Source organism: Blennius ocellaris (assembly GCF_963422515.1).
Source record: "Blennius ocellaris genome assembly, chromosome: 12".
NCBI lineage: Eukaryota > Metazoa > Chordata > Actinopteri > Blenniiformes > Blenniidae > Blennius > Blennius ocellaris.
Window position 1 is genome coordinate 9463918 of NC_137661.1, and position 13232 is coordinate 9477149.

General features: G+C 39.5%; 1 protein-coding gene and 1 long non-coding RNA gene across 4 annotated transcripts; one reads left to right on the forward strand and one right to left on the reverse strand.

Moving 5' to 3' along the window:
* Positions 1-682: 682 nt before the first annotated feature.
* Positions 683-8952, reverse strand: ak4 (adenylate kinase 4). Of its 3 annotated transcripts, none has more exons than XR_013936847.1 (6): positions 8497-8952; positions 7567-7686; positions 4298-4470; positions 3056-3174; positions 2343-2563; positions 683-1844 (listed from the first exon to the last, which is right to left on the reverse strand). XR_013936847.1 is itself a non-coding variant. In XM_080506113.1 (6 exons), the coding sequence occupies exons 2-6, from the start codon at positions 8636-8638 to the stop codon at positions 2437-2439; spliced, it is 681 nt and encodes a 226-aa protein (XP_080362239.1). In that variant the 5' UTR covers positions 8639-8640; positions 8737-8952; the 3' UTR covers positions 683-2436. The 3 variants fall into 3 exon arrangements, 2 of the variants coding, with proteins under 2 accessions (XP_080362239.1, XP_080362238.1); XM_080506113.1 differs by having other exon boundaries at positions 683-2563; positions 8497-8640; positions 8737-8952; XM_080506112.1 differs by having other exon boundaries at positions 683-2563; positions 8497-8644; positions 8737-8952.
* A 2003-nt stretch (positions 8953-10955) lies between these two features.
* On the forward strand, positions 10956-11888 carry LOC308137433. Its single transcript, XR_013936848.1, has 3 exons — positions 10956-11061; positions 11145-11218; positions 11354-11888. It is a non-coding gene; the product is annotated as an uncharacterized lncRNA (long non-coding RNA).
* Positions 11889-13232: the final 1344 nt, after the last annotated feature.

A 13232-nucleotide genomic window follows, 5' to 3' on the forward strand; every position in this document is an offset into this window, starting at 1 on the left:
AACTGAGCTGGTAGGCTAATTTCACTGTTGATGAATCAAGTTCTGCTTGCAGTTTTCTCCATAAAATAAGCCCAAAAACCATCTTTTATATTTGATCCAAACATCACTTTTAATCATGTTTAATGGGTTCTATGAAACAAACACTGTCTTGATATTAACATGACTTTCGAGCAGGTACACAAATCAATAAAGTAGCAACAACAAATACAGAAGCACATGATTTTGATCATATTATTTAGATTTTGTTTAATAAATGATAGACGACAACCAATAACAGCAGCACATCTCATTGATGAGGAATGGAAGTGGGTGTGTGTGTGTGTGTGTGTGTGTGTGTGTGTGTGTGTGTGTGTGTGTGTGTGTGTGTGTGTTTTGTCCTCCGGTTGTGGTTGGAACTGTTGTGGGGAGGCCTACAGCAACACCCCGGCACATGGCGACCCCCAAACCCAGAAAGCCTCCAGCGAACCACCCCAGAGAGCCACACCGCTATCCGAGAAAGCACCAGATGGACAATGCAGAGAGGCAAATTTAAACACTATTTTTGCAAGACCGCACATTTTCTGTACACATTTCAGTTGTGATTAAAATCAAATTAATACACCTTGGCTGGTAGTCTATCGGACACTAACCATACAAGATATTTTAAAACGGGTTTTACAAGTAATGACACGAAGAGTTGTGATTATAGTCAAGAAATAATTGCTTTATTGTTCATGGAATGTCTGAAAGCACATTATGAAGTTACAAGGGAAAAAAGTTCATGTTACACAACAGCAGTGTTGTCGGTGCCATGCCCTACACAGCTAAAAGCCACAGGTGTACTTGACCGTCACCAAAGTCTCCAAACATGTTCTTTACAAACAGCAGTATATTTATTTTTTTGCTTTACTGCAAAAGGCTGTTCCAACAATGGTTCTCTCTTTCACTTTGGTCTTTTTTTTTTTCTTGTGAAAACTAACTCAAATCCTTAACAGTGAAATGTGCAACATATGCAATGGAAATGGCATAGGTAACTTCGATCCCACGAATAGAAAACCATCAGTAAACTAGACCTACAGTACAGACAAATGAAACCCTGGAAGATGCATTGGAGCCCAGCCCTAAAATCAGCTCGTATTTCTTTTGCAGAAGTCTACAAAGTGTGAATTTTAGCACAAGATGTACATTTATGATGACAATTGTCTTGCGTGTTACAAATGTGCGTGAATATTGTGAAAAGTGACAATGTCAGGTGCTTGTTTACTGAAGAATCATTACGGGCCAAACAAAAACACTAAAGCAAGCTATTTTAAATACATTGACAAGGCGATGAATGTTGTATTTTGTTCACCCTGTAAAAATCCTGTATACTGTGAATCTGTAAAAAAAAGAAATTTCTTCACACATACAAAAATGTCAGAATCATAACCGTAAACCTATTACTTCTAGAAGCTACATTTAAAAAAAAAAAAAAATTGTAAAGCATTTAACGACATTGAAAGTAATAGCCTTCATCCTTGCCAAAGAGTGCAGGAAAACATCAGTGAGGGCCTTTTGTATTTGCAGAGCACTGGCCCAATGATGATTGCATAAAAATAAATTGTGCAGCATTTAAAAAAAAAAAAAAAAAAACAGTTCAAGGATAGCAGTCTATACAGTGCAATCATCTGAGAAACTATTAGATATATTGCAAGAACACATAGCTGACAAAAAACACCTTCCTTAACACTACTATTGCTCACTTGACATTGTGCTGGTGCTGAATTAAGCAAACTGTATCCTAATGTGTGCGTCCTCTTCAGTGAATACTACAATTCCTCAATTTTAACGTGTCGGGATGTTCGGGCAGTTGGAATTAGAGAGACCTACACAGCAAGAGAAAATGATGCATATACAGTCAAACATATATATATATATATAAAAAAAACAATGTTATTTAGGTTATGATCTCTGTATGGGGTTTTTTTCCTCAAGAATATTTTAATAATGTTAAATTTGCTTAGATTTTTGGTTTCCAATTTAAAGATGGTGCTGTATCTGCTGACTGTAAAACAAATCCTTATGCTTCTCTTTTTTGGTACATTTGACACCGAGATTGGATTTATTGTCAATACAAAACAAAATAGTAAAAAAAAATGGTTGGTAAAGAATCTTAATACAAATTGGATTTCCAAAAACAAAACAAAATGTTGGTTTTGCATCAAAGTTTGATTATAACAGACAGTCTCACAATAGCTTTGCTTAAAGCATTTGAAATGTTTGCAAACACCCAATCACTTCAAATCACCAACCAGTGACTGCATCACAAAAGACATGCTCCTCAATCAGTGTTCCTTTTTAGAAAAAAAAAATAAAAATCTCACTGTGGACAAATCAGCTGTAAGGCCAGCACCGTGAAGATGTGTTCCCACTCCCTTCTCCTCCTTCCCCGTGGTTTTGACATTCTTAGTAGTCTCATCAGGGAGTCTGTGTCCGGCAGGCATCTGATGGGTCTGTGTGCATCTTGGTGCTGAGCAGGGTGTTGATATAAGGCCAAATCCGGTCTGTGTCTGTGCCGGAGAAGGAGTACAGTACTCCCTGTGACCTGCAAAAAGAAATCATAGAACCAGTCTCGGGACACTTTAATGATAAACCAGTAATACAGCATTGACTTCCATCTCGTCACAGCCTGGCTCTCTGAACAGCCACCATTAGGTTCAACAACATAATAAAACATTCACAAGTTCCTTGCCAGAGGTAAATAATGCAACTTTCATCATAAAGAAGACTTCAACTTATACAATTTAGTTCAACCTCACAGGCAGGTTTTTGTATTGTGAGAGGAAAGCAGAGTACTCTGAGGAAAGCCACGCACACGCTGGGTGAACATGCAAACTCCACACAGAAAATCCTGGCCAGCTTGAGAACCCAAACCTTCTCGCTATGAGGCAAGCGCCAACCACCGCGCCAGCAGGTGGCCCCCTTCCAACCGAACAAGATGTGTTTTAAACTTCTCCACAGCAATATTACCTGCTTCCCTTTTGCGCAAATGTAAAATCACAGCAAAGCCGAAGGATCAGTAAAAGTGTTTACTAACTTGTACAGGTCTATGACAGGCTTTGCCACATCTTTGTAGTGTCTCAGTCGGGCCATCAGAGCTTCTGGCTTGTCGTCATCGTGCTGAATCAGAGACTCACCAGTTAAGTCATCTTTACCCTGAAGAGAACAACACAAAGTCAGGACAGTTTAACAATGCCGCGAAGGTAAAACTATCTATACATATGACAAGACACCAGTTATTATAAAGGGGACTTGATTTTGATAAAGTCGATATGTGAGGAATGGGAATTCCTTAATCTGTTTTTATTTTTACTTTATGGTTTTATACTTATTTAGTGTTGGAGCTAATTTGCATTGTTTTAGTGTTATTGTTTTTATGTGCAGTCTCATGTGCAGCACTTTGGAAACGCTTTGTTGTTTAAAATGTGCTATATAAATAAAGTGGATTGGAATTATATATCAACATATGATGAGCTCAGCATAGGACAATTTCCATGTGTCTCACAGCTCACTATATTTACCGACAGCAAATTAGAAACAATAGATGCTCAGGCATTTAATATACGACATGAAAATACAAGGGGGCACGACCCTTCATGAAAGTACGTTGAAGTGAACGGGTTAATTTCTGGCCTTTTTCACACTCAACTGAAGACCTACTTTACCAGAGTTTGACTTCAGGGTTACATGAATTAATAAAGTGTCTGTTCACGCAATGCCAAAAAGCACATTCAATGTATCTTGAGTTGTTTAAAGATATCTAGAGTAAGGTTGAACGACTGTAAAAAAAAAGGGCTCCCTATGAATAATGAGAAGTGTAATTTTTTTTTTCTCCCCCCAACACAAGTGGTGATATACTCCACGATAGACAAACAGAAAACCTTTCAAAGTCTAACACTTACATTTAGTATTAATACCATCAATGTTTGAAGAGTTCATAATATGGTCGACATAATTGCATTGGAGACTGTATATTGAAGCTTGTTGCAACAGTTTCGTTTACACTTGTACCACATGTAATTCAATTTCACACGTAATTTAACATTTAATTCAATACAAGGCTGCCTCATGTCACTAAACAGATCAGAAGACAAGCAGGAAGCAGCCTGCTCAAAATGTCTGAAACCGGTTCACAAAATGTTGGGTGTTTTGGTGCAGAAGGGCGGGTCAGTGGGTAAACAAATCATCACTCATCTGGTTTCTATTTTGGATTACGACAAGGTTCCAGCTGGGCGAGTCGGATCGTAAAACAGACATCAGCTTAAAAACACAACCATACCTGGACTCGTGGTGGGTTGAAGCCCATGTTGTAAACCCTCCCGCTGGTTGGATGAATCCAGCGATCGCTCAGTCTCTCCCTCAAAGTCTCATAGGGGATGTTCAGGCTGATGACCAAGTCGAGCTGATATAAACTGTTCAGAGCCACAGCCTGTGCCAGCGTTCGAGGGAAACCTAGACACATTTATCAGAGAGCGGGAGGACGGAAACATTTATCAGAAAGAGGAGGACAAATGAGAAATGTAGCGTCAACCAGGAAAAATATACAGATTATACAATAATGCCTTACACTTATGATTTCATCAACAACTACGCATTTCATACTGCACATATCAAGCTGGCAGAGCCTTTCACATGATAAAAAGACACTATAAAAGCAATATACAATTGAATCATTTCATTGTTTTATTCACTGCCATTACTTGTTTGAAGGTTATTTAGAGGCTGGCAGAAGTTAAGTCTGACTAAAGATTTCTCCAATTGTTCTGCAAAAACGCCCACGGTACGGATATTAAAACTGGATGACGCAGAAGTGAATGAAGTTACCCATACAACAAAGCTTTCAGTTTGCACAGCCACAAACGGAGACTCTTGCCACACTCGCGCTCTTTGAAGCTGTTCACATCCTCGATATTGCCACCGTCAGAAAACGGTTATTGCAGTGTCAACAGTCACAGATGTGAATGAATACATACAGTAAAAGGCAATTGAAACACCAAATATTAAATGAAAGAATTAACACTTGGAGATGATTATTGTAGATAAGCAGCCATTAAACTCTCGGAGCCATTTAAGGTTATCCTGTGGGGGATGTAAACAACTTCTAGTTTGATGACCTTTGGATTTCCTGTCAACCATGAGAATCTCTTTTGAAATCTGTTTGCAATTAATCTATTAGTTGATGAGAAATGTTGTCATGAAACAAAGATGTCCTTTTCACAATGGCATGAGAAGCAGGGACACAAGGCAGGCCCGGAAGAGGAACTGACCTACTTTACCAGAGTTTGATTCAGGATAAAGTGAACTAAAGTAGTGTCAGTTCATGCAATCCCAAGAACAAACACAGTGTATCTTGATTTGCATCAATCGGTACAGAGAGGTTATGTTACATCATAGTCTTATCATCTACTTTGACAAAAGACATTACATTTAAAGTTATTTTTGTTGAATAACATAGCAGAGAGAGAGAGAGAAGTCTTCAGATGATGATTTTGTTTAATTTGTTTCCATCTCAGAAATGTTTCATCAACTCCATGACATATTTTGACACAGACATGGTAAACCTTAAAGATGCAGACACAGACAGACAGTCAACACTCCTGCCATTGCTTGTTTCCACAAATAATGCATAGATCTGTATTAAAAACACAAAAAAACTAAACACAAAAAAACATGTCCATTCACCCCACACAGTCAACCAAAGGTCCAACTCTGACATATTAAACCCACAACGCATTCTGACATATAATCAATACTTACAAATAATTGCAATGTATGTACTGTATTTCATTCATACATTCAGGTATTTTATTAATGAAAGAGTTGTGTGTGGCTATGAAAAACTCCTTAATATAGCCTCTCTATTTTGGTCCAAACACCATTTTTATTTTGAAGTCCATGCTTTTGAACTCATCGTTACCTTATTCCATCCTCATGAGTGAGAATGAAATGACAACCTTTCCACGGGATCTTTTGTTTTGCACTCTACATCTGCCATCGCCACAGCACAATGTTCCCATCACCGCCACACATGACAACAAGAAACGAATCAGATGTTTCAACATGCATGAAAACGGACTGTAAAATATGCACGGTAGGATTATCAGATAAAGTGACACCCTGCTTTATTTGGTGAGAGCACAGTGGAAGTAGGTGTGACAATCCTCAAATGCATGCTTATTAAATTTGTTGACGTTGGTATTGTTCCAGGGAGAAAATAAAATTCCCGTTTCTACAGTGTAACAGATCGTATTTTGAGGTGAAGCTGTGTTTGTCAGGCTCAGTATAGGTCTGATTTGGGAAAAGTAGAAGTTATGGTCATATTTACAGACAGTCTAGAGTCGCACAAACCTACAAGTCAGATTTTTTATTTTTTAAATACAATGTATTTTGAATTGTACCAAATTATCAAAATAGCACAAAATCTAGACTAAAAATAATATTAAATATATCAAATTCCTATTTAAAAGAAGTACATAAATAGTAAGTCTACAGCTACGGGGCAAGCCTTCAGTACTGCATGTTCAGGTTCAGCCATAATGGTGGAGAGATCCACATTTTCTCAGGTGGTGCTCGCCGAGTAAAGTTTGGGGACCACTGGTCTAAAGGAAATGGATGTCAGTCAAAGCGATGCCTCCATAAACCACTTACACACAACGCATGTCTGACTTCTTTAGAATTTCATTTTCTCTTGTCTTGCTCAGTCATTTGTTCACTGAAGTCGAACACTTGCTTGTTCAATGATTGACCGCTCGCTTGATGGCAATATAGCTAATATGTAAACTTTAGACAATAATATGCTTTTTGTGATCATGATGACAACAACCCTGTTTTAGGGGGTTATTTTTTTAATTTTTGTAGTTTAGTGATTTGAGCTGAAGACAAAATATAATAATGCACTTTCTGAAACCAGCTTTGGCAATATTCTCACACTGTTGTTGAACTGAACACTTATTTTGTTTTCTTGCTATAGGGACAAAGGTCAGTATGTGAAGCTTGTCACTAAATTGGAGGAAAGTGCACACAGTGCAAACTGTGGAAGAGCCAACTGAAAACATGTTTTGTTTTTTTTATCCATATCTCATGGTACTTAAATCGGAAAAGTAAATACTCGGTGACTAATTCAAGGTTAAGTAACAGTCTGGAGCAAGCATTGAGCTGCTGCTGGTGAACGCCATTGCTTGGAGTGCTAATCATTCTCAGATGAAGCATGATAGAGAATGCACTTCTCAACGTCCTCTGATCTCTGAGGCCAAAGACACAGAACTGTGTGTAGCTGTACTTGAAAACCAAGAGTTGGTTTAGAAAAGCAATAAAAAAAACAACAAACTTTCCCAGTGGGGCTGTCTCTTGAAACGCTTTCACTTTGGGGCTTTTGAGGGTGGCACCAGTGACGGCCAATCAGATTTTAGGGGTGGCTGACTGTACACAACACTGCTATGAAGAACACAATCATATTGGAGAAACAAATATATACAACTGGAAATGCTATATGCAAAACAACATAGTCACCAGCCTACTACTTTTATTGTGCGAGAAAAACTTCCTTACCATCCAGCAGCCAGCTGTGGTCACTTAACTGCCCCAGCCTGGGCAGCATCAGTCTGTTCATCACATGGTCGGGCACCAGCATACCCCTCTCCACATAGGACCCCACCAGCAGCCCAGCCTCTGAAACCAAATGAAGAGTTGTAGTCAGTGTGACTACATGACCAAAGCCTGTGATCTTTCCAATCCATACACTGGAAAGGTTGGGGCCTGTGGTGGATAATTAGACAAATAGTCATGCCAAGTCACAGGGTTTGACGGTCCAAGAGACTGAACCTTCTTTGTAAAGGAAAAGGGGCTTAGTGGCGAGTCATAATATCACTAAATCATTTTTATTTGCCACTCGCATGCTTTAATTTGAACTTTCTCTGGTAAATTCAGTTGTATTCCATGTATACTTGAAGTTTGGCACATGCTGGGATTTAAATAGATTCCAGCTGGTCGGCGACAATGAAACACAACCACAGTGGTTTGACATGTTTAAAGATGTTTAAATGATACTGGTAATAATAAAACAAAACCAAGAGTGTGTCACTCTACACTGTCAGGCTGTTTAAAAAGTAAACTCAAAGAAAGAAATCAACTGAAACATCAGATGAAAAATTTGGCTTTTTTTTTTTCATTCAAACGTCTCTGTAGTGTGTGTGTGTGTGTGGGGGGGGGGGGGGGGGGGTGCGCTAAGGTTTACTGTTGCCTCAGATTACAGGAAACACCGTGGACCAGAAAATGCACTTTTATCGTCGAAATGTTTAACTTTCTTTTTCCTTCTACTGTGATTGCATTTCACGGTAAAAACAAAGTTAGCAGAAGACACAATGTAAGAATACGCAACACATGGAGGAAAAAGAAAACAAACAACAACAAAAAAAAGCAACGATTTACGCCACAGCATTTTTGATTGTGCTACGGGGTACATGGGCAAACTTCTCCTACCTGTCTTTGCAGCTATACCCTCCCGTAGAAAGTGCCCACTGGACAGATATTGCAGGCCAAAGTTGTGCGCAATCCTCTTTGATATTGTGCCTTTCCCTGATCCAGGTGGACCCATGATAGCAGCTCGGAAAAACTTGGCCATGTCTTCCTTAAAAAAAAGACAGCGAGTGAAAAGCGACTTGCTCAAAAGCCACTTTTTTTCCTCGTTGGCGATAGAAAGGCTGCAGTAGTATCTCTTACCGAACTGAGGCGAGATGTGCGCACTATGCGCAGCTTGTGTGGCTTTTCTTTTTTTCCAAAGAGCTCTGCCAATGTCAATACAAGCGTGTGAGGGAGACGGTGAGTCTTTACGCAGAGCAGAGACCTCTCTGCTGCTCACAACGGCGCTGTCCTGCTCACACCGAGTCAAAACGCCCTTCCCTTTTTCTCCTCTTTCCTCCCAGCCCACTTACGCGCGTCGACGTCTTTAATACGAGGTACTTTTCTCTGCGAATGAATGAGGGAGTCTCCACGACGCCCTATTTTCCTGCAAACATCAAGCAGAAAAAAATGCGGATGAGTAAACTTCGCAGTGTGGTCTGGTTGTTGTAGTTTTTTTTTGGTACAAATGTTGTTAAACGCTGTAGTCTAAAACAAGATGGTGCGTCTATCTATCTATCTATCTATCTATCTATCTATCTATCTATCTATCTATCTATCTATCTATCTATCTATCTATCTATCTATCTATCTATCTATCTATCTATCTATCTATCTAGCGAGCTAATGGGTGTAGAGAAAAGCAGAAAATAATTATATCTTTCACAACATATCTTTATTTATCATATTAGTTAAATAAACCCCAAAATGCAATAATATAATTAAAACTATAGTTAACTGACACCAATAATCAGGCTCCGAAGATACAAGTTTCCCATGGAGATCTCACCTGTTAAAAGTCACAAAAGGTGAAATTATTATTATTATTATTATTATTATTATTATCATTATTATTATTATTATTATTATTATTATTATTATTATTATTATTATTATTATTATTATTTTAATCGGTGAACAGCAGAATTATTTTTTACGTATATTATTATGGGGGGGGGGGTAAAATGGGTCATTTTTAGCAAGCACATCCAACGTGTCTTTTTTTACGCACTGCCACGCTCACGGGTAACAGATTGTGTTATTCTCCTTATTCCATTGAGCTACTTATTGGTAAAATTCACATCTGTTATTTCGATTGCGCTTGGTCGATTTATTGTTTGTTATGTCCTGACACTGCTGGCAGGAGGCGCAAAAAAGCACATGAGTCGCTGTCATTGCGCGTAACGTTTTGCGGACGGGAGGAATCTGGTGAGTACTTGTTGCGAGCCATACGGCGGCGGCAGCGTCCCGGAGCTGTCAAACATTGCGCACAGCCTTCAGTCCTCAGCAGTCAGTGGAGTAGCCAGACTAATCCATCAGACAAACAACTCGGAAGATTAACCTTTTATAGCTTCGCGCAACTAGTTTCTGTGGCCGCGCCCGGAAGCCTGTTTTTAAAACCATCATCATTTTGTCACATGGCTTCGGAGAATTCAATAACAACAAAAAATGGCGACAATCACGTTGCTCCGTGTGGTCTTGCTGCGTCATTAAAAATATTCATGTAAACACGAGGAATCAAACGGCAACATTGCAGGTAAGTCAACGCACTATTCGCCATACGGGCAATGCAGACTTACCGTAAATACGAATAAATGATTATATAAGGTTTTTTCAGCATGCTGTTTGTTTTTGTTCAGAAAAGGGGTGTGTATGCAATGCTGGGCGTCAACGTTTGGCTGCACAATATTTTGACACGAACATTGCATTTATATGATTCCTTTGGTTACATTTTAAGGCACACGTATGGCATAATTACAACGAGGGTGCATGTTACTGGGCAATGGCAGGACCATTATTGTTGTTTATATGCAGCTAACTTCTTTTGTGTGCGTGTGTGTGCTGATGACAGCAACAAGCTGTGGCGCCGCCTTGTCTTTTTTTTTTTTTTTTTTTCAGTTTTCTTCGTTGGATTCGTGTCTTTACTTTAACGATCACAGCATTTGCATCGGCGCACGCTGCCCTCGCTGTCAGCAGGCTTTTTAAGCCATCGCTGTTATTTACATCGAGGATTTACGCAACATGGACGCGCTTTGGTCGCGGGGGCTGTTTTCAGAGTCACCAGCAACTCCGCACGGCGCCTCGGCGTCCGTCATTTTGTGTGCGTGTCCTCTGCTGAGTCGTCGCACATGTTGCTTTTTGCCCCGCACGCCCGACACAAACATCTTTTTTTGGCCAGAGTCCTGTGCAGCGGGGCTAATGGAGTTGTTTACATGAAATGCGGAGGGCGGACTGTGTGGAGGAGGAGGAGCCGCTACGTCGGCCAGAGACGAGACGCGACTGCTCGAGAAGGAAAAGGGGGGGTAAGGGGGGGCGGAGCCCGCGAGGAGAATCATAACAAGTCTGACATCACTGGGCCTTGTGGTAGGTATGAATAAAACAGGCTTCAGTAGTTTGTTTCCACCGTGCCCGGGCAGGAAGGACAAGGTGAGGGGAGGGAGAGCAATCTTTGCACCGTTGGCCGTTTTTTTTTTTATGAGATGAAACATTAACAAGCCCTCTCTGCGCAGCAAACAAGATGGAAACACGGGACGGAAAGTCGCTGCTTGCACGTGCGGACAGATCGCAGCGCTTCATGCAGCAGGTAACAGAGTTCAAAATGCATGCGCAAGACTCGTGCATTATTAAAAGTCTTTCATTTTCATATGAATGCCTTGTAAAGTGTTTTTTTCTTTTCTTTCTTTGCATTATGGAAACATTGTTTGCTAAATGCGATCAGCTTGTTCGACAGGCTCATGTACCAGTGGAACTCAATGGGTTAGTCACAGCCTGGGACTGAGAAATGTCATAAACGGGAAGGGTGTGTGCACATACCTGTGTCATCTGAACAATCAACATCAAGACACGTTTGGTTTTGTTTTTTTGTCATAACATTGTGTTGAAGTTTTTGAAAGGGCTGTTTTAATAATTGAACTACATTTGTTGTGCATGTACATGTAAATGATTGATCGGACATCGTAGCATTTGTGTCTAGCCAAAGGACATGGTGGACGTATAACTTACAACTGATTTCCGAGACCAGACTGAGGCACCTGTGATCAGTGTGAGGAATTACCTCACTTGCAGGGGAATTATCTTATTAAATCTTCGAATTTCCTTATTCTTTAATTGTTAATTTAAACATTACTGTTGAAATGAAGTGGGTACTTACAATTAAAATGATTGTGGTCGAAACTAATTTATTCTCATAATTCATGAAACATACTGCAACAAGTGTGTGCGTGTGTGTTTAAGGATTACCATGTCTTGATGTCAAAAAATGTCATGTGGTTGATGAGACATATCTAAGGGAGAAACAAATTAAACAATACCTTAATCTGATGACCTTTCTTTCTCTCTCGCTGTCTATATATATTGTGGATCATGGAATAGAGATGCAGCCTGTGCTTGTGTGAAGTCTCACAGCGGAGTGACAAACATGACAGTGAACATTTTTCCGGTCAAACAAGAAGTGGAGTCATGAGCTACGAGACATGACAGGCTGCCCTGGTTCAGTTATCACAGTGCTGATGCTGTCCTCATCAAAGGTACAGTACTGTGATAACTGAAGGATGGCTGCCAACTTGACACGAGTTGAACACATTGAGCTCAGGAGGAGGAAGACCATAGATCAAGTGGACAAGTGAATATGTAAACATTAAGCATTTCTGTTATGACCACCAATAAAAGTTTGACCTGCAGTCCAAACACTCATGTGTTTCTCGTTATTAAGTTATTTTACCTTGTTGAAGCGAACAATGCTTAGTTTCACCTTCTTGTAATATATTTAAATTCAGAAGTGTGGTTATCCTATTTTACGGGTTTGTCTAATAGGAAGAGAATTTCAATCCATCCACCCGTCTTCTATGCCACTTAATCCCGTTCAGAGTCAAAGGGCCAATCCAAGCTAACTGTGGGCGAGGTGAGGATGCATCGCAGAGCAAATATACAGAGAGCGAAACACACACACGTTCACACCTGGGGGCATTTTAGGATCAACAGTTAACCTCACAAGTATTTTTTTGGAGAAGAGATTTTTCTAGGGTTAAAATATGTCAAATTCAACTGATAGCAAGAGTTATAAATTACTAAAAAAAAAAATCAGTTGGTTCATTGCAGGAATTTATTCTATATTTTCACCAGTTTGTCATTTGTGATGTATTCTTAGGAAATGAAGGTATTGCTCAATAATCAAATGATACAGCCACTAAACAAGTCAGAGAAAACCTGTTCATTACTAAACAATGTGCTTCAGTTTTGTTTGCTTACATTTTTAAGATCCAGTCACCGCTTAACCTTTGCCTGTGTGTAAAACCTTTTACACACAGGTTTAATCTTTTATCAAAGCAGCGAATAAACTACAATTCTAGATTGCCATTTGAGGGTTCAAACCATCATCTCTGATTTGTTTTATTGATTCATGGAAATCATTTTGTAATTTTCTACTTCACTGCTGTTTTGTTATTTTTTCTTTTTTAAATAAAAGATACTTGCATAGAAATGTTTGCTTTGTTTTGCACGAAGTTGAGTCATTACTCAAAAGCTTTTGAACAAACTCGTAGTCATAAAAACATGCAGTTGTCTCGCCTTTCCTTCTTTCCTATTTCCGTTAACACATC